The following is a 22,227-nucleotide window of genomic DNA, read 5'->3' as shown; positions in this document are numbered from 1 at the left end:
TTGTGTTGGGTTTATGGTAAAGTGTATGGAATATGAAATTTTTAAGTCAAGAGTCTTCCTGGCCAAAGAGCTTTCTTCTGTGGCACATGTCCTAATGTCCTTTTAATTTGCAGGTTCGAGACTCTGCCCAATCATTCCTGACAGTGTCAGTGCCTTTGTATGTGTCTTACATTTATGTGACAGCACCAAGAGGCTGGGCTTCACTGGAACATCACACTGAGATGGAGTTTTCATTCTTTTACGACACTGTTCTATGGAGAACAGGTAAATCAGATGACCCACATAAATGTTAAGTTTTATTTCACTTGTTTTCATTCACTTGAAGCTTTGAATCATTTTTCTTTGTGCAGGTATTCAGACCGACAGTGTGTTGTCAGCACAGCTTCAAATAATACGGATTTACATAAGAGAAGATGGTCGTCTTGTCATTGAATTCAAGACCCATGCAAAATTTAGAGGTAAGTACTTTGAAGGACATTGAAAAAGAGGAAAAGCTAGGATTTGGTGAAAATTAACTCTTTCAGATAATTTATATTATGCAAAAGGAATGTATATTCCGTAAATTATTTTACAATAATAACATTCATGTTAGCAGTTAGCGTATGATTCCAATGCCAAGAGGTTCGAGAACATCTACTAAGGTGACTGGAATGGCACAGATCTAAGGGCCAACAATTGCTTTAGTTGTTGGCTGTCAGCTGTACATTTTTGCAGGCCTGGCCCCAATGTCACACCCAATCAGGCAAGTGGTTGAGGGGAGAGAGGGTAGTGTCTTATCATTTTGTGGGTGTTGTTTTGGATTGGAAGCAAGTAGTAACAACCAGGTTGTTTTGGGGTTACAGTCAGGAGTGGGGGACTCGCAAATTGTGGGAAAGAGGGAGATTGGAGGCTGGGAGGTGTTTGGGGGAGGAGGGTGGTTTATTGGTATTGGTTTATTATTGTCACTTGTACCGAGGTACAGTGAAAAACTTGTCTTGCATACTGATCGTACAGGTCAATTCATTACACAGTGCAGTTACATTGAGTTAGTACAGAGTGCACTGATGTAGTACAGGTAAAAACAATAACAGTACAGAATAAAGTGTCACAGCTACAGAGAAAGTGCAGTGCAATAAGGTGCAAGGTCACAACAAGGTAGATCGTGAGGTCAGAGTCCATCTCATCGTATAAGGGAACCGTTCAATAGTCTTATCACAGTGGGGTAGAAGCTGTCCTTAAGTCTGGTGGTACGTGCCTTCAGGCTCCTGTATCTTCCACCTGATGGAAGAGGAGAGAGAATGACCTGGGTGGGTGGGGTCTTTGATTATGCTGGCTGCTTCGCCAAGGCAGCGAGAGGTAGAGACAGAGTCCAAGGAGGGGATGCTGGTGTCCGTGACGCGCTGGGCTGTGTCCACAACTCTCTGCAGTTTCTTGCGGTCCTGGGCAGAGCAGTTGCCGTACTGAGCCATGATGCATCCAGATTTTCTATGGTGCATCGGTAAAAGTTGGTGAGCGTCAAAGGGGACAAACCGAATTTCTTTAGCCTCCTGAGGAAGTAGAGGCGCTGGTGAGCTTTCTTGCACGTGGCACCTACGTGATTTGACCAGGACAGGCTGTTGGTGATGTTCACTCCCAGGAACTTGAAGCTCTCAACCCTCTTGACCTCAGCACCGTCGATGTAGACAGGTGCATGTACACCGCCCCTTTTCCTGAAGTCAGTGACCAGCTCTTTTGTTTTGTTGACATTGAGGGAAAAGTTGTTGTCATGACACCATGCCACTAAGCTCTCTATCTCCTTCCTGTACTCCGACTCATCACTGTTTGAGATACAGTGGTGGTACCTACAATGGTGGTATCATCTGCAACCTTGTAGATGGAGTTAGAGCAGAATCTGGCCACACAGTCATGAGTGTATAGGGAGTAGAGTAGAGGGCTGAGGGCGCAGCCTTGTGGGACACTAGTGTTGAGGATAATCGTGCCAGAGGTATCGCTGCCTATCCTCACTGATTGCGGTCTGTTGGTTAAAAAGTCAAGGATCCAGTTACAGAAGGAGCTGTTGAGTCCTAGGTCTCGGATCAGGACCAGCAAAGGATGGGGAGGGGTGTTGTTTGCAGGGTTGAGGTCCCACAGTTCAGAAAGTCCAGGGCTGCCGACTAGAATTTGAGAGATTTGGGGGCAGGTCATTTTAAAATGGGGAGAGTGGAGGAGAACCCATGAATGCAGGTAAGTAACTTACTTACCTTGCAGGCACTCGGGTCGATGCTGCACGAGTTAAACCAATGACTGGTGCCTCCAGGACAGTGTGATCTTAAATCCCCTGGAATACTCCAAAAGATACTTTGGACAGGGATTGGCATCATCAGGCATGTCACTGACGTGGAAATTGGGCCGAGGTCGCAAGAATGACCCACTACAAGGAGAACCAGGTCGAATTTTCCTGGTGGTGTGAAAACGACCCAGAAATGGTCATTATCATGTTTGACACTGAGGGGGAAAATAATCCATCCTCAATTTCATAGAACTGAAGAATGCTGTTACACAATTGAATTTTTCCTCACATGTATATCAATAGTTTGTAACAATTTAACAGATAGGAGTGATCTAAAAAGTTTCAAATACTTTGGGTCAGAATTTCCAGCAGTGCCTTTGCAAAATCTGGGTTCCATCGTGAATTCCAAAGGCTTAGTCTTTGTAGCATGGAATTACATGGAGTGTACAGCAGAGAAGCTCCTACACTAGAGGGCAGGAATATAGAATCCCCATGAATATAAGAGGAACAGATTTGGGGTAAGTTTCTTCAACAATGATAAATCCTTGCCTTGAAATCAAACTTTGGAATTTATTTGTACCAAGTGTGCTATCCTTTCAGTCATGCTACTTGTGTGCAATAGTATCTGTGCTGAGGTACTAATGATGGGCTATTGCTGTAAATTTGACCAAAAACAATACTTCAGTCCTTTGGTATGAAGTTCAAGGGCGGTATCCTCATAAAATCCAGTTGCACTATCCTCGACTTTAGCTCCACTTTCAAAGAGAATCCCCATATCCCTTGATTCCCTTTCAATACAAAAAAGCTATCAACGTCAGCCTTGACTCTGAGCAGCCTAAGGCTTCTAGGTTAGTGAATTCCAAAGACTCTCAGCTGCAGCAAGACTTCCTTACTCTTGAAATAAAGTCATTACTACCTTATACTGACTCAGGCCAATAAAGGCCGACATACAATTTGCCTTGCTAATTGTTTGCATGTATTTTGTGGTTCATGAACAAAGAGATCCATATCAATCAGGACACCAACATCCATCTTTCCCACAATTTCAAATATATTCTCTTTGATTTTACTTTCTGTAAAGTAAATAAATTCACAGTTCCCCTATATTAAGCTCCCATCTGCTACCCTTATGCCCACTCACAAAACCTGTCTATATCTCAATGGAGTCTCTTCGTAGTCTTTACAGTTTACTTTCCCACTCATCTCCATATTGACAGATGTCTTGGATATGTTACACCAGGTCCTATATCTAGTCATTAGGATCCCAGCAGTGATCCTTGTAGCATCCCTCTAGTTAACAGACTTCCTACCTACAAGATTACTTGCTTAATCCCGTTCTGACCCAAGGGTTTTCGACCTGAAGCATTAACTCTGTTTCTCTTTCCGCAGCTGCCTGACCTGCTGAGTGTTTCCAGCATTTTCTGATTTTATTTCAGATTTTTGATTTTAATTTTTTGTTCAATCCCACTCCCTCTCTTCTGTTCTTTAACTAGTCCTCTATCTATGATAATATCCATGCTCCTCAGCCCAAATCCTTGAGCTCTTACTTTGTTTAGAAAATTCCTGGAAGAATGGAGTATCTGTCAGAGGAAACCCTGTTCTTAAAAGTGACTACAATTTTCTTCATCTTATTTTGAGGGGGGGGGGGGGGTGTGGAAGTGTGGGATTACTGCTTTCTCTTCCTGCCCAGCTAACCTCGTCTAAATGATGACAACTACGTATGGCTTCCGTTACATGTTACTCTGCCTCTCTTGATCAATGCCAGGAGAAGAGATGATAAGATTAGTTTTCCTGTGGGATGCAGGCTGCTTCGTTGATGCTGTCTATTTAGTGTCTTTAACACAATTGGCAGTACTGGCTCCAAAATAATGCTGCTTGCCACCCGTCCATTAAACTGAAGTTTCCCAGGAGCTCTGCTCATCCATCTGTCTCCTCCATTAACTGCCATTGTTGACCAGACCTTTCAAGAGGCACTGCTTTGCTCTTCCCCACCGAGCTGGATTCTGAGAAAAGAGCAACCTTGGCACCGAGAGGCTGCCACATTCTCTCAGTTGGCGTAGACCCAGAAAATCAGGACAGAGTCACAGCAGGTTTCTGACCAGCAGATAGAGACCTTGCTTCAGTCCAGCTCAGGCAGCAATCCTGCCCCTGAAAATAATCACCCTTCTGTGCTGTGCATAGTGCGGTAAAAGAGGCATTGATAAGTTCCAGTAAATATTTCCCTTGTGTCACATTTTACTTTCAAGGCATGTGTAATTACTCTGAGCACTGTGCTAAGAGTTCTTCTTGATTTGGATACAGCAAGCATTGGCATGAAATCTTGTCGGTCTTCTGAATCTAGGCTTTTCATCCAGCCAAACTGGCCCTACGGCTGAATTCTAAACAATGAAATCTCTTATTAAAAAATAAACTCCTCCCACACCCAAAATGGAAAGTGCGAGTAAGCCAGTGAAAGGAGAAGATGGTATTTTTTTGCTTTTTAAAATAAGGGGAAAGCCTGCCATAAGTAGAATAAGATTTTAAATGATAAAGGAATAAATTTGGTTAAAATTTAAAGTCTGCTTAAAACTGCATTGGTTAATGGATTGGTTGTTCATCCACTGACCATATTAGAAATGTACATGTAATGATGGCAATGTTACTCACAGTAAGGAACCTAATTTTGGTCACAAAACTGCTTTCTGAGCTGAGGGAGAAGAAACCTCACCTGCAAGTTATTTTCCTTTCCAGGTCATTTTGTGATGGATCACCACACATTGCCAGGACAAAAGTCTCAGATTGTCGCTCCTGACCATTTAGGAGGCATTGAATTTGACCTGCAGTTGCTCTGGAGCACTCAAACATTTGATTCTCCCTATCAGCTGTGGCGAGCAACCAGTTCCTACAACAGGTAGAGTACAAAGCCATCTCCTATGTGAATCAAATACATTTTATGTGATACTACATTTCAAGAGCATATTTTAAAAATGTTGATAGCTTGTCTTGTTTTGAATGTATGCTGCCATGTTTTGGAAGTATCTATACATTTAACCTTGATAGAGATGGCACATTTTACCCTTTCGGGATATTTTCTCAGGGATGGACGGCAGAAACAGTTTCTGAAACAGTCAGCAAGTCAAGCAGCCTCTGCAGCAGGAGGTGCAGAGTTGATGTTTCAGGGCCTTTGACTTGAAACATTATCTTTGTTTCTCTTTCCTCAGATGCTGTGTGACCTACTGTTTAATATTTTATATACATGGTATCTGATACTGTAATGGGACATTCTAGGTATACTATAAAGCTACTCATTGAACATTGATTCGTCGAAAAATAATAAATATATTTTGGTTCTCAGTCCAAATTTGCACAAGTGTTTGATTGCAAAGCTACGGAGTCCGAGAGGTCTGCACAGAACGCTTTGTAAGGGGGAGAAATTTATCTGCATTAATTGTTGTGGTTCTGACCATTTGTAATGTTTTACCAGGATTTTTGAGGACCCTCTGTCAAGATTATGGTAGATGGTTCATAGAACCCATGTAGGAATTCAGTACCGATGTCATCTGACTTGTAGTGTAAGGAAGCCTTTCTACCAAGCCTGATTCTCCAGAATATAACCCCAGATGCAGATTAGAATATTCAGCAGAAGATATATATGACATAAAATTTCCTTTTGATTTATGCATTCCATTTTTATGTTGAAAGTAGATGCATTTTCTTGGAAAAAACACATTAGCCCTATTTAGAAGAAAGTGGTAGAGAATAATTAATCCATATGCTTTAAAAGGAAATCTTTATGATGTAGATAAGGAGTGATATTCTCATTTAGACAGTAGTTTCCTAATATTAGGCAGAAAGAGTAAAATAGAACTATAAAGCTGACAATGTGATGTGCAAACACAGAATGTTTCCATGTTTATTGTAGATATAGTTTCAATGCAGAGCCTATTAGATGCAACAATGGCTTGTAATTTATAAACAAATTGAGACCAGTTCTGCCTCGGGACATCTACCACCTGAATTGGTTGACCAATTTTTATTGTTTATATTGCTTTGCTCACTAATTAATTAATTGTATTTTGATTAATACCATTGTTAAAATGAACAAAGGAATTCAAGTAAATTTTTCTGCCAATGTCAACAGCAGTCATTGAAGCCATTTCACGTTGGATGATCCCAGTGTCTCACATTTAAGGTGACTGGTATTTTTAACGATAATATAATGGATAATAAGAACTGAATAATGCAGTAAAAAAAAAGCTTTGGACAACTTGTTCAGTTTTTTAAAAAATTATTCGGCAAGACTAGACCCCTTGTGATCTTACGATCACAAAGAAAATTTTGATCTTCTAAGTGATGTGACCTTGCATTGGTGAAGATCCCAAACAAATATCCCAATAATGAGTCTACTTTGTTTTAATAAGTACAAAATGCATATAACATTAAACTTTACTAAGCATGTTATTGAAGGATTAACAGTGCGGGATCAAGATCTGTCAATGGGGGGAAGCATCTTGGACTTCTTGGCCTTTCCTTGCAGAGTATCGCTAATAGTTCTTGTGCTTTCAATTGACATTGTTCTTTGCCATTACTGACTATCTTTATGTGGTTTTTTAGCCTGTCAGAATTTGAAACTGAGTGAGTATACCTCTCAGAAAACTATGATTGTACATGATATTCATTTAAAAAGCCTTTTGGATACAGGAAAATACAGTAGATAAAATAATAATATTGTAAATGTTAATTTCAGCAAAATGTAAGTTATTTTAGTTAAACAGACTACTGGGGGAATAGCATAGGCATGTATCAGCTCTTATTAGTGAGGATTTAATATATGATTCAGCAGCAAATTTTTTTAAGAGTTTGGATGTTAATTTTTTTTCTAATGATTTTCTTATCCATAGAAAAGACTATTCGGGAGAGTACACCATCTTTTTGATCCCATGCACCGTCCAGCCCACGCAGCCTTGGATTGACCCCGGAGATAAGCCACTGGCCTGTACAGCACATGCTCCGGAGAAGTATGAGCTTATTCTGACCCTGCTGTACAAGCACTCCGCTTTTTCAGCTTCAGCACAAGATGTTCAAAATGTAGTGTGCAGAGTTTTGTTGTGTGTCACAGAAAATCGCATTGTGCCATTTTAATCATTAAACAGACATAGAATTAAAGATATAATGTGTAACATAGCTGCAAAGTTCAGATTACTTTAACCTACTGCAACACACCTGGAGTTAAGATCACAGCTTGCTTCACACTGCACCTTTTCCAGCCTCACAACCACCGAGCCATCTGTAATATGCCAGTGATAATGAAAAGAGCAAAGATAGAGCTTAAGACTGCAAGAAGCTATTGATATTGGTATTGGTTTATTATTAGCACTTGTACCAAGGTACAGTGAAAAACTTGTCTTGCTTACCATTCGTACAGATCAATTCATTACACAGTGCAGATACATTGAGGTAGTACAGGGTGCATTGAGGTAATACAGGGTATAAACAATAACAGAATACAGAGTAAAGTGTCACAGCTACAGGGAAGTGCATTGCAGGTAGACAATAAGGTGCAAGGTCATAACAAGGTGGATTGTGAGGTCAAGAGTCCATCTCATCATATAAGGGAACCATTCAATATTGTGTCACCACTACTGTGGAATATTTGCCAGATCACTCTTGATCCAACTACCAGTACCATAGCCACACTTGCCACGTGTGACTCTATGGTTCCAATCAAATTCAGCCTGCCATGGCCATCCCACAAAGCAGAGTGGACTGTGAGCAGCAAATAAGCCTTGGGTCCTGTTCTCAGAAGGTCCTGTTTAGCTGAAGATGTACACCCAACAGCATCTATATTGAGGACATATCAAGATCCAGCAACATTTTCATCAAAGCTTCACATATAAGTATAGTCCTGCCTAATTTGAAAACATAGGTTAGATCTTTGTGAAAGTAGACCATGCCCAAAAAAACATGGATTCACCACAGATCATAAAAAAACTGGCAATCAAGATGTAGTTATTAAATGAATACAAGGAATCCTTATTTATCAAAATTATAACTTGGACAGAATTTGCTGTTGTGCTTTTTGTCATAAATTTACAGGCCATTTGATCATTTGGGGCTTGAGAACAATCTGACAGCATTTAGTGGGTCGGTTTTGAGTTTTGGTCAGCTTGTCCCATGTCTTTGCCCAGTAGTGACCAAATTTACACCTTTGCACTATCAACAATGGCAACCATTTAATAAGACATTAAACTAAAGCCCCATCTGCTCTCTTGTGTCAATGTGAGCGATCACACTGAGACTTATTTTGAAGAGCAGAAGACCTATCGCTGGTGTCACGGTTATGTCTATCTCTCAAACAGCATCACTAAAGCAGATTACCTGGGCATTAGCATCATGTAGTTTGCTGGGGATAATGCTCACGGATTGGCTGTTGTGTTTTCCACACTGAAAGTGTGAGTACACTTTAAAAAACACTTTATTACCTTTAAAGCTTTGTACGTCATTGTCAGGTCATGAAGATTGCTTTCTTTATGTAAGGCTTGCTTTTCAAACCCCCTGCTACTCAAAGTGCTGAATTCATATTTAATCCACCACCATCAGATACAGTTGTGTTGGCATGCAGCTAATGCCCAATTCAATTTGGATCTCTGTGTTGCACTCTACAAATCTCTGATTTCTACCGTAAATTAAAACTATGCCTTAATCTTTCTTAAGCTGTTCTCACATGCATATCATTATTTGGCTAGAATACACATATTAATATGGTGGTATCTATCTAATGATGTACAGTAATCATTGTGAAAGAAACGAAAGGTAGCATAGTTGTATCAAGCATTAATTGAAGTTTAGATTCCAATTCTGAAAAGTTGCTTTTATTGTCACTGTAGTTGCCGCTGCTTACATTACTCTGGGTAGTTTAACTAAATGTCTCCAGAGATACTGTCAGTGTGTTAACATTATTGATCTCTTTCTGTCAAGGTTCCTTGTCCCAATTGCCTTTCAACAGACAAATCGCCCAGTTCCAGTTGTCTACTCTCTCAACACAGAATTCCACCTTTGCAATAATGAAAAGGTTTTTATGATGGATCCATCTGAAACCGAGATGTCATTAGCTGAAATGGATTATAAAGGAGCCTTCTCAATGGGTACACAGGTTTTTAAACATATTATGAACCACAGTCTTGCCTTTATGTAAGAGATTTTATTGTTTACTAACCTTTCATTTCCATCTGTTTATTTGGCCTCTGTTGAAATAACTGTTGCTTGTCTTGCTGAAGATATTTATCATCCAATAAATACCCCTAATATCCTTAACCTGTGTAAAATATGTGAAAAAAAATTGATTACCCAATTAGATCCTCCATTTACAATAGCAGCATTAAAGAGGCACTTAGACAGGCACATGAGCTGGTAGGGAATAAAGAGATTAAGATCACATGTAGGCATATGTGCAGTTTACACCGGCATCATGGTCGGCACAGACATTGTGGGCCAAAGGGTCTGTTCCTGTGCTGTACTGTTGCATGTTCTAGTTTTTGTACTGAAACAACATACAGTTGCCTTTTTCAATTGGAAAGTGTAGTCATGGGGACTGAAGTTTACTGTAAGCATTGTCTGTATCTTCTCCATTGCCTTTGTAAATATTCTTTTCCTTCGCTTTTCTAAGTTTTTTTTTTGCTTCCATTATGGAAAAAAATTCCTGCATTTCATGACCCCAGGAAGACCAAATGTATTTTACAGCTAATGCACTTTGTTCAAATGTAGTTTCTATTACAATGTTGGAAATCTGTACTCAGTGAGCTTCCATAGACAGCAATAAAATAATGAGCAGATGACGACTTTTTCTATGTTGCTTGAGGGGTAAGTATTAGCTGGGAAAGTAAAGAAAGCTCCCTTGCATTTCTTTGAAATATTCCCATTGAAACATTTACTTCCAGCTGAGAAGACAAATGTCAATCCGGTTTAATATGTGATCTGCAAGGCAGTACTTCTGACAGGGGAGTACAGATGGGATATCCTGTCTAGATTATTTGCTCAAGTCTCTGGGCTTGCATCCAGAGATAGAAGAATAACTAAGGATAAACTAGCATTGACCTTAAGGACAGAACCAGTTCAAAGGACCTAGAACAAACTTCAAACAAATATCCAAGTTGGGGGTGTTGTTAAATCATTCAGTTCATATGTAAGCAGCCTGTTGTTTTTGTTTAAATCCTTACTTGATTGGCTGTAATATTTGTGCTTTGGAGATGCCTTTTTTAAATATCTTAATGTGAAGAATAGGTAAATTCACGTCCCCAAATCCAAGCATTGTTTGGGTGGCTATGATGTACTGCCAACTGGTAGTCTGATGGTCTGAAAGATGGGAATTTTTCGGACCATCAGGGAAGGGGTGTTGGGGAAGGAGCAAGCGCCATAGTGGGTGATAATTCTTAGCGTTGCAAGAAGCACACTTGCTCCTCTCGATCCCCTAAAAGTGAAATAAGATGTCATTTCGGCTGTAGCACCAGTTGACACTCAAGGAATTATGTAGGCTGCGTGCTTTGCCCTGTACTGCCCAAGTACGGTGGTTGGTGGAGGTCCTTCGTGTGTCAAAGAATTGTGATTTTCAAAATAAACTTCCATTTGATCAGTCGGACCACCTGTGTATCCGATTTATGTAGCATCTGCTCACTATTTATGAGAATGGGGTTGGAAGTTATGCCAAACTTCTACAGCAGAAAAGAGGGTTCAAAGCCTCCATATGTAAGCCTGCCACAAGAAGCCATGTATAAGGATTGTTATGTCAGAACCAGAAAGTGGACACTTAACCAAGAACCATCATAGAAAGTTATTGTCCAGGATTAGTTGATCCAGTTCCAGATCCTGATAAATTCAGTGCGGGAAAGCTAATTGTTATTTTTTCTAAGAAGGAACTGCTGAACTATGAATACTATGGACCTGTAATGGGGCACTGCTGCTGTTCACTTACCCTCTTGCTGTTTTGTGTACATTTTTCATGGTCAAAGTCAATCAGTTTGTTGAATAAAGAGTTCTGACTCCCTTTGAGGAGAATAGCACAGACTGCCATACAGTCATGATGCTGAAATCCAGGACAAAGTTTTTTTTAGTTCTAGTCTCGTGCTAAATTATTCAGCTATTTGATTGGTAAAGGCATGTGTCAGTTTTAGGTAACTGGAACTTACCAGGAGTCTGCCCAGAAACCACGTCCTGGAGCAAATTGTTTAATTCCAATTTTGCTGTTTTAATTCTAGGAATAAACTGAGTAAATTCACTTAAACTGCTCACTTCTATCTTAAATCTATGGAATCGGATGCATTTCTGAATTGTCATCCATTGCAGTCCTTTATTTTTTAAAAAAAACTTAAATACATAAGGGGTTGAAGTGACTCCATTTCAGATGAGCAACAGTGAGTTACAAAACTTGGCCAGTGAGGGCTCTGTACATTCTCTTTTGTTCTTGTATCTCACTTTTCTACAACTTCTTTATTTAGAAGTTGATGAGCAATACCATTTCCTTCTTCCTCTGGGGCAGCTCGATTCTCTGAGCTGTTGGGTTGACCACAGTCATTGTCATTGTCCCACAGGCAGAGAATGGAACTTGAGCCTGTTGTGTCAACATGTGCCCTTTCTTAGGAAAGAATGCCTTGTTTTCTGTGTTGCTATCCATCCAACAGTCCAGCTGAGAGATGGTAAACTCTTCATAATTCATAGTAATCAGCCACCCTGGTTCTCAATGAAGTTGCTGTAAATTTTTGTCTCTCTGGAACACTCTCCAGCAAAACCAAAAGAAGCAAGCAAACAAATTTTGAGATCTATTTTTGACTACGAAAGAGCACATGTAAACCACCACAGTTACTTTTTAAAAGCCAAACAATTTGCTGAAGTCTTTCATTATTTTCTCTTCTTGAGACTCCCAACATAACAGAAGTTGAGGAGTATTTCTGAACCGTGCTATTTAAAATGTTCTGCTTAAGATTATATATCACTTCCCATAATTAAAGCTCTTTTATTTAGAATTTCTTGGCACTAGGTTAAAGACACCACCAATTCTTGTTCAGCCCATTTTCAATAGATCCTATTTAATCTTAGCCTGACATAATGTCTAAAATGAAACAGGTACCAGAATTCTTGGGAGAAGTTACTGTTTTCTAAAGACACCTATACATTTAAAAAAAACATCAATCCCTGCAGAATATAGTGATCACAGAATGTGCTTACAGTTAGCAAGATGTGGCCAATTACCATAGGAATGTGTCATAACCACATTGTGAAGTGTTGCCCATGAGAAGATGGTTCATGTAGTTCTCTTGCTTTAATAGGTCAAAGGCTGTATGGACGTGTGCTGTGGAACCCTGAGCAGAACCTCAACTCTGCCTACCGATTACAATTGGAGAAGGTGTATCTCTGCACTGGGAAGGATGGTTATGTCCCTTTCTTTGATCCCACTGGAACTATTTATAATGAAGGTCCACAGTATGGCTGCATACAGCCCAACAAACATTTGAAACATAGATTTCTCCTTTTGGTAGGTTTGACAAATTGTAATATTTTGTGGGTAGGAAGCTTAACCATTTTAAAACTTTGATTTATAGAGTTTGAGTGTGAAGTTAGATGAGAAAACATGCATAAAGTATCCAGCTGTCATCTGTGTCATTGGTCATTTTAGCATTTACATTACTGAAGATAAGAGCAGGCTAAAAGTTAACTGCCCTTTCTCCCTGAGATGCCAGCAAGTACTGAGGATGTTCCATGTCTCCTCCCAGGCCCTGCAGTAAGACATGTTGGGAGGAGTTTGAGCCTTGTGGTTGCACTCCCTGTCCAGATATCTTGGGCCTGTGTGACATGTGGATTATATAATCAGTCTGTTTCGGGGCTCTCTTAGAAATTTGTTACAACCAGGAACATTGCTTCCCAGGTACAGGGAAAAGGAATATCTTCCCTGTTAGCTCCATGTTCTCTCAGGCTGTCTGCTGCTTTTTCTGTTTCCAATTATGTATTTCTATTACAGACTGGCTCCTGTACATTTTCATTAATTTAATAATAACTGTGCAACTCTGTTATTTTGAGCTTTAAAACGAGTACAGCTTGTGCAATCCTTTTATAAGATTCCTCTTAATTACTGCAGTTTTATTACAGATTTCGTTTGCCTATTGTAGATTACCTCTAATTGCTGACTCTGGGTGAGTATTAACACTTGTCCTTTTGTTCTTTTTAAGGATCGGAACCAACCAGAAGTAACTGATCAGTATTTTCATGATGTACCTTTTGATGCTCAGTTTGCTTCTGATGCACCAGAATTCCATCAAATGAGAGGCATGCCCGGAGTGGATGGTTTCACAATGAAAGTTGATGCTCTTTACAAGGTTTGTCTGTTCACATAATTGCCATTATCAGTCATTAAAGTAGCAGTCAGTTTCCTGTGATTGATTTGAGTACAAGAGTAGAGATGTCTTGCTCCAAGTACACATGGCTCCTATGAGACTACAACTGGAACAGATTGTGCAGGTCTGGTATCCCTACCTAAGGAAAGATATCCATGTGATGCAGGGAATCCAGTGAATGTTTGTAAATTGTGACAGTAGAGCAAAAAACAAACTGGTGGAGGAACTCAGTAGGTCAAGCAGCATCTGTGCAAGCAAAGGGATGGTCCACATTACAGGTCAAGACCCTGCATGTGGACTGAAAGTGTAGAGAGGAGGTGGCGAGTATAAAGAGGTGAGAGGGAAGAGGTGAGGCAGTGGCTGGTAGGTGGAACCAGGTGAGGAGGAGATGATGGACAGATGGAGCCAGGTGGGGAGGGGGAGGAGGGAGTTTTGAGACAGGTGGAAACAGATCTGGGCAGATGGGGCTAAGTGAGTGGAGGGGAAAGGTAGATTCATGGGCTGGAAGGTGATGTGGAACCAGATAAGGGAGGGATTATGGTGGATGGAACTGGAAGGGAGAAGGGATAGGAAGGGGAACCCAAGGGAGAAGAAACCCAAGTGTTTAGATATGTGGGTGATAGAGCAGATGGGACCATGTGGAGGTGAGGAATGAATCTAGGTAACCGGATGGGGGAGAGGAATGGAAAAGGTGAACAAAGGGAGAGAGAACTTAGGTGGACTGGTAGAAGTGGGAAAGGAACACAGGGGTGTGCGTTCCCTGAAGTTGCAAAATTCAATGTTTGTACCATTGGAGTATGGGGTGCTGTTCTTCTAGTTTGAATTTGGCCTCACCATGCCAATGGGTTTGTTGTATGTTTACTTGTCCCATGTATTTCCTCCCACATCCCAAAGACATGCAGGTTGTTAGATTTATCGACCATTGCAAACTGCCTCTAGTGTATAGGTGAATGCTAGAATCTGGGGGAAGTTGATGGGAATGTGGGGAGTATACGTTACCAAAAAATTAGTAGAGGAATAGGATTGCTCTGTGAGCTAGCTTAGTCTTGATGAGCCATAATAGTCTCCTTCTATATCATATGGAAATAGGAAATATAGAGAGATTAAACAGACTGGGCCAATAATCCCTTGAGTTTAGAAAAATGCTCAGTGATCTCATTGAACTATACAAAATTCTTACAGGGCAAATGCAGAGCTGATGTTTCCTTTGGCTGGATGACAGTCTCAAAATAAGGGGTCAGCCATTCAGGAATAAGTTGAGGAGGTATTTCTTCCCCCAGAGAGTGGTAAATCCTTAATTCTCTACCCAGCCGGGCAGCAGAGTCTCATTCACTAAGTTTGTTCAATAGATTTGTGGATATTAAGGGAATCAAGGGATAGGGGATGAGCGCAGCAAAGTGGTGTTGATGTAAAAGATCGGCCACAACCTTATTGGATGGTGGAGCAGGCACAAGGACTGAATGGCTCAGTTTCTATTTCATATGCCCTCTTTCAAGTAATGGGATACAATAACATCTTAATTTTGGTTTAAATTCTGACTTATCCTCCAAAGCTAACTTAATATATGGTATGAAGGTTTCTTTCAACTCTCTCCATTCTTTGGATAATTACCTGTTTGGAAATCCATTGGCTGAATCGTTTATTTTCCCCATTATCTCAACTCAGTCACAGAGTTCATTATCTTTCTTTGTGCATCGATCTGTTACCTTAGCTGTGAGGGATCCTGGCCTGAGTGTGGTATTCAGATTCAGGCACAGAGTCTAAGTTTTGGTGCCATTTCCCAGCATCGTTCCCTCGATCACTCACTCCATGTTCTACTGGAGGATAGCGAGTAACTTGAACTAACAAAAGAATTTACAGAGAGACGTGCAGCATTTTAACAGTGCTTTCTCCTGTATAGGCGGATTGATCTGCCCAGTGTGACGTTAACATTCATATCAGCATACAGAGAGCAGCTGATCGCATGCTGTGATTCTTAAAGGGGCACACGATATCACGTAAGCTATAGTCAAGAGAGTGGGAAGATGAGATGTAGATGCATGAAGTTTAGAGGTGGGGGGAGCTGGAAGTCAATTCATGTGGGCAGGAGAGTGGGAAAGTGGAACATTTGGTGGAGGCAGTGACAGGAGGCATATATAGGAGCAGAAGGCAGCAAACTGGGGGAGAACAGCATTGGTGCAGTGATTGTGGGGGGGGACAGAGAGGACGGCAGTGAGAGGAGGGGCCTAAGGTTTAAGGAAAGTATTGTATTTACTTGCATGCCTCCCAGGTCAGCACCAGGGGATTATGACCATGTTCTTCTGAAATAACCAACAGCAGTCACCCTCAGGACAAAGTGGTTCAAGTTCCCCTAACACTTACCAAAAGGAGTAATTGCTTTGGGAAGGACTTATCACAGGCATCACTTACAGGCCAAAATCGCACTGCAAGGTTGACTCATGGCAGGAAGTGCCCAAAGGAATTTCACAGTTGCAATGCAATTTACTCCAAATCAAACATCATCACATGGCAATGAGAAAAACACCATCAAACCAACCCAGTTCCCAGGCAAGTAATCCATCAGATGTATTGAACCCCATGAAACTATCTTGTTGTGAAATACAATTAGTGACATTCCATCTGAGAGATGGTGTTGAATCCTGCTTGATCTAGTGTTTACCAGATTGTTGGTAACTAATCTATTAAATTCTCTTCCAACCCAAGGTAACGTTCCCCTTTACATTGGTCTCATTCATTTATTCTGTATACCTGGAGACTGAATGGAACTTTGGGCAGATCAGAGCCAAATCTGTTTGATGAATTGTACAATACATAAGAACAGGCTATTTAACCCTCTAGCCTATTCTGCCATGTGAGATCTTGGTTGATCTGTGATCAAATTTACCCACCTTTGCCTCATATTGCTTAATATTTGTAACTCAACCTGCCTATAAAATTAAATATCCAAGCTCTCAACAGAACATACTGCCTTTCCCAGATAAATAATACAATAAAGGCTTCAATAATGATTTTTCTAATTATGTTCAGGAGTGGTGGTGGAGGGCGGTGCTGAGAATAAAAGAGTCCTAATGTTCAAGATGAGCAATAGCATATATTTGTCGAGGGTTTCTCAGCCAAATCTCAAATGATGATCATAGACATCCATGGATTGGGGAGCACTGTGTTTGCTCAACCATCAGCTCAACAAGTTACAAGAAATTATAGCTTGGATCCTGTGAGTAGCGATTGGTTGCTACGAGTGCATGGTTATCCTCATGATGAGAGGGGAAGGCAGCCACGCCCAATTATCAGTTAGCGAGTTGGCAGCAAGTTTGAATTTGATGTCTCTCACTACTGAATAACACAGTGGTATACTCTGCCAAGGCTCTCGCATCGAAAATAGCCACTTCCGTTCCATATAAAGGGTGGCCTGAGCTAAAAACTACCCTCCAACAAATAGTGAAAAAAAGAATTGGGCAAAACTTCCATTGTTGTGTCATGTCTATCATTGACTTTCCAACTTTTTTAGCTGTAGGTTCATCATTTCAGGTTATGAACGTGGGGTCCTGTCTACATATTCTTAAATCATATTTTCTTAAAACACCTTTCTCTGGCTGTTTCATCTAAGGTGGAAGCTGGCCATCAGTGGTACTTGCAAGTCATCTACATTATTGGTCCAGAATCACTTTCTGGCCCACGGGTTCAGCGCTCACTTAGCTACCAACTCACACGCCAAAAGCGAGATCTGGTGGATCAGAACGGCAAGCTGACACTTGACGACTCTTTAATTTATGACAATGAAAATGATCAGGTCAAAAATGGCACCAACATGAAGAACTTAAGACTGGAATCTGAAGCTTTGGCACAAACCTCGCACAAAGAGGCATCGATAGGAGGTGCCTTTGCTGCTGTTGTGCTGCTGCTTCTCTTCCTCACTGCTGCTTGCTTCATAGCAAGAAAATGCAAGCATAAGAACAAATTTCCCAAAGAGGTCCCAGAGGAGTATCCACTGAACACAAAAGTTGAAATTTGTAACAAAACACTGAACAGGCTTGAGAAGAACTTAAATGGCAAGCACTGCGCCTCAAAGAACATCAACATACTGAATAAGAATGATGATATCATTCGGGTAAAGGGTGTCAAGGTTAAGCAGGTAAACCTCAATATTAAGCTCCAAAATAATTTGCAGGACGGAACAGAGGTCTGATGATTGACAAATTTTATTACAAAATATGTATTTTTTTTGGTTGGGACTGGGGATAGGTGAGGGCAGTGAAGAGAGTGGTCCTTAAAAAAAACTGTAATGGAAAGGGAAATTGGTTTGAGTGCTATTGATTGTGCAGTGTGATCCATTTTGCAATTGAGCTACCTCATTCTATGCAAGCATGCTAAGCATTAATACAGTACTCATTAAATCAAGTGCAAGACTCTGAAAATGGATGCCTTCGGTGAATTATCTTCTGTCTCTCTGTAGTCTCTGTTAATATTTTTCTACTGGTAGCTCAATCACTGTGCATGCTTTTAAATATTCATGACTTTTCATTTTCTGATAGCTTGGCTGACTGATCATTTGAGTTGTATAAACATACCTGTGAAAGAGCAAACCATTTCAAGTTACATGAGTATTATTGCTTTGTTTCCAGCTATGCACTCGTATGTGTATTGTCATGTAAAAGTTTGTTTATAATTGGATGAGATATGTAAATGTCCTTTTTTGTTTTAAGTGCAATTCCTTTTTGGAGGCAAATTTCATCCAGGTTAACTTGTACCACAATCAGGTTCTGTGTTTCAGAATGATCGTAGTACTCATTGGCTTTATTTCAACTTGAAAAGCTTTTTCAATTATTATTTTTTATACTTGTGATAAAACTTTGGACAGACCAAAATAAGACAGGTATTGTTAATTATTTGGGTATCATTAGCACCCCCAGTGGAATCTTGGTTTGTGTTATTTCATTATCAGTTTACTAAGTACTGTATCATGTACTGTTGCTTTTATATCCTGTGTAGTGGTGTAGTATGAGTAAACTTCAGGCTTTATGTTAAATTGAAGCTGTGTGACAAATCGTATCAGAATTATAATATTACTGTATGCACAAGAGGATCTCAGCAGACTCTGCTGATGGTAGACAATAGCACACTACTGTCGTCAGTTATTTTGTTATGTATGTGTGAGAAAACAAGACACTCAAGCCTTGTTTTCAATACGGATCAGCACAGTGAGCAAGCTCTTATCCGAGCTATAAATTGAGTGATCCAATTGTGGTGCTGGAATTTTTGTTTTCTTCACATCAGTATGTTGAGCTGATGATAATTACACTGACTGCTACATTACCTAACATGATATTTTCAACTAATAAAGCACATTTTATTTAATGAGAATGAATTTTGCATTCTTATTGTTCTTTTCTTACCCCTTTTAGCATGTCATTTTCAGCCAATGTTTGTCTGACAACACAGAACAAATCAACCTGTTATTTTGACTCTGAAACACTTTGGGCCACATGCAGCATAATACTGTCGTGTGCTTTAGTGATGGAGTTTTATCAAATGCCAGTGGCTAAACACATTCAGCTCCTTGGTTCTCAGGTCACACACTTCTTCTGGATTTTTTTTTCAGTGTCCACCATCCACATGACACACATACACAATAAGACCAGTCAGGATTCCCAGTGATGGCAAATTACAGGCGATGACTGTTTTGTACAAGATCGTGTTGCAAAGACCCTACAAACTCTGTGACAATGCGCGTACACACACACACACACACACACACACACACACACACACACACACACACACACACTCAGTAAGCTTAACTGGAGAGCTGAGGTCTGCTTCAGCATTAGTAGTTAAGGATGTGTGTTTAACTGGTCTTTTGCCAGGGAACTGGGATCCTGGGACATTCACCTTCCTCCAGGTGGCTTCTTCTTGAAGTGGTTCTCTCCATGATCATTCCCACCACCCTGCATCCCACCCCTGCCTCACAGCTCATTTCCTCAGGCCAAATGCAAAATAACTTGCAGAAAAAAATCAGTGCTGTTTTAGACCACATCAGATTGGTGAGTTCACTTCTGAGCACTGCACCTCAACGTATATATTAGCTCTGGGCACACTGTGCATAAATTTAACAGAATGGTATTAAGGTTAAAAGTGTCAAATTATGAACTTCCGTCAGCTTCCTTTGAATGTATGAGATTAGGGTTTAATCTAATTCAGGTTTTTTAAGATAATTAAAAATTACAGCAAGGTTCTTGTCAATCATGGTTTTGAAGTTTTTGGTTGACGAAGTCTCAATACCTTTATTGGTTTAGTGAGCTGCAGATTGTCACTGCCCTTTGTGTGAAATACACCCTGATATTACTGCTGACAGGTCCAGCTTTAATTTTATTACATCCTCTTGTTCTGTCCATGCTTGCCTGTCAACCCAGCATCTCTCACTCAGAATCCCAGACTTGGTACGCCTGCATAACTCCAGGAATTACATCTCTGGGAGCCGCTGAAGGTTGGTAGGTACCTACGAAACCATCAAGCACAGCAAGATTCAGCCCACTGGCTTTTTGCAATTTGTTGACAGGTACTGAGATCAGATCACTCCTTGAAGACTGGAAATTAAACACTGGACCTTCAGGTTCCTAAAAGTAGTTTCATGGCACTAAAATATTTTTCAGAATAGCATTGGTTCTGACAATGGAAGGAGTATTGTGATAGTGTGACACTCTCATTTTGAATACATCACCAATGAAATTTTCCATTGTGCTGTAGAGACTGAAACGAGAGTGGAAATGTAAATCTATTAATCCCACACTTTCAGTAGCTAGCCATGCCCTAAGGGTGTGGAAATTATTGATAGGGCAACAGCATTCTCTGTCCTGACTTTAGCTCCCCAGTGGAAACGCAGAATTGGTGAATTTAGTCAATAATCTTTGTTTAAGCCTATGCAATGTGGAAATATATTTGAAAGTCAGAAAACTGCAGATATTGGAACTCTGAAATAAAAAAGATTGCTGGAAACACTCAGTGGGTCAGGCAACATCTGTGGAGAAACTGTTAACATTTCAGGTTGAAAACCTTTCATCGACCTGATGAAAACTTAACTCTGTTTCACTTTCCACAGGTGCTGCTTGACCTGCTGAGTGTCCAGCATTTCCTGTAGAAATACATATTGTTTATTATATCCTGAAAGAACCTTAGTCATATAACATGTTCTGTTAATTTTCAAGAGAATGTGATTGCAACATGTTTACTTAGATTATGTCAAACCTGTACCAAGAGTTAGGAAGTTTCCTTAGGGAGCATCATTTTCTGGAAAGGAAGCAAGGTCTGAGGCAGAAATGTTGTCTGACCCACTAAGATTGGAATCTATTTCAAACCTGAAAAAATATCTTAAAGCCTTATGAAAGTCTCATTAAATAAGATGGTAAATGAGAGGCACAAGATACTGCAGATGCTGGAATCTGGAGCAACAAACAGTCTGCTGGAGGAACTTGGCAGGTCAAGCAGCATCTGTAGGAGGACAAGAATTGTCAATGTTTCAGGTCAAAACCCTGCACCAGGACTCAGATGGCAATGATGTGTAAAAACAATGTGCTAATTGAAAACATTACCTTCGTTACTGAGCAGAGTTTGTGTATTGAGGAATATTCATCTGTTGAGAAAACCAGTGCGATGGTGGAAATATGAATGACAGCAGGTTTTATGGGCCTACCTGTACTGGCAACTTTGTGGGTGATTTTTCTTTCATGCCTCTGCTTTTCAGACATTCCTAAGGAGCCAGTAAGTTAGGGAGCAATTCAAAGGTCACTCTAAGATAGGTCAAGGTTGGGTTACAACATACCTTTCCTCCACAGAACATAATGTTGAGGGTGTTGCTTGCCTTGTGGTAAATTTTGTCATTTGTGATGTTTGAACCTATTTAGGATTTGAAAGGCTACTGAGAGGTGAGCATCACACGCAATGGACTTTCTTCTCTCTCAGTTGTGTGAAAATGCTTGAAGTTTTTAAGAACTAGTTGCAATCTGTGATGCTGCAGGTAAGAGAAGATTGGAGCCAAATCAATCCTCTGTCATAAACTTTGTAAGCCACATCTGAACCAGGTAAATGAGTCTACTGATGCATGATGGCCTAGCTGTCTCACAGGACCCGGAAGGTGGGAGCATCTCCAGAGACTGAAATTCTTCCCCTTTTGAATTCTGATAATATGCAGTTAACAGACTGAAAAGAAACAAGTACTAGAATGGGGTTAGCAAGAAGTTTACGGATAACTTATTTCATTAATATGTATGATTTTAGTTCGTGAAACCAGCATTATTCTTTTACACATGAGAGAATATGTTAACATTGTCTGTCAAGCATTTATGCCCAAGAACTATGAACTCAACTGCGGTATGCAAAGATAAAATAAGGTGAATTAAATGTATCCCTGAAAGTGGACCTTTTGCTCTTAAGTGTATCTCAATATTAGGTAAATTGAGTGGGCAATGTCCCTTGAGTGGCACTGACTGTATTTGGCAAGCAGAGGCTATCTTTGCAGAAAACTATTGAGCAGACAGAAATTTGATTTGAAGATCCTTGAGCATGATAATGGGTTTCTGTGTTTGGTAAACACCAAACAAAGCACCACATCCTGGTAATCAGTTG

General features: G+C 40.3%; 1 protein-coding gene across 1 annotated transcript in view; it reads left to right on the top strand.

Annotated features, from left to right (window-relative positions):
- The window catches only part of fras1 (Fraser extracellular matrix complex subunit 1), a 397,669-nt gene extending 378,730 nt beyond the window's left edge, over positions 1-18,939 (top strand). The window contains exons 66-73 of the mRNA XM_052040656.1: positions 114-264; positions 351-458; positions 4,979-5,138; positions 7,129-7,245; positions 9,206-9,372; positions 12,547-12,752; positions 13,444-13,590; positions 17,216-18,939. Coding sequence (XP_051896616.1) covers positions 114-264; positions 351-458; positions 4,979-5,138; positions 7,129-7,245; positions 9,206-9,372; positions 12,547-12,752; positions 13,444-13,590; positions 17,216-17,794 — 1,635 coding nt within the window. The 3' untranslated portion in view covers positions 17,795-18,939. The remainder of the gene's footprint in view (positions 1-113; positions 265-350; positions 459-4,978; positions 5,139-7,128; positions 7,246-9,205; positions 9,373-12,546; positions 12,753-13,443; positions 13,591-17,215) is intronic.
- Positions 18,940-22,227: the final 3,288 nt, after the last annotated feature.

This window comes from Pristis pectinata, chromosome 2 (genome assembly GCF_009764475.1).
Source record: "Pristis pectinata isolate sPriPec2 chromosome 2, sPriPec2.1.pri, whole genome shotgun sequence".
NCBI classification, from domain to species: domain Eukaryota; kingdom Metazoa; phylum Chordata; class Chondrichthyes; order Rhinopristiformes; family Pristidae; genus Pristis; species Pristis pectinata.
The sequence above is the reverse complement of the archived record's forward strand: the minus strand, read 5'-3'. Positions and strand labels throughout refer to the sequence as shown.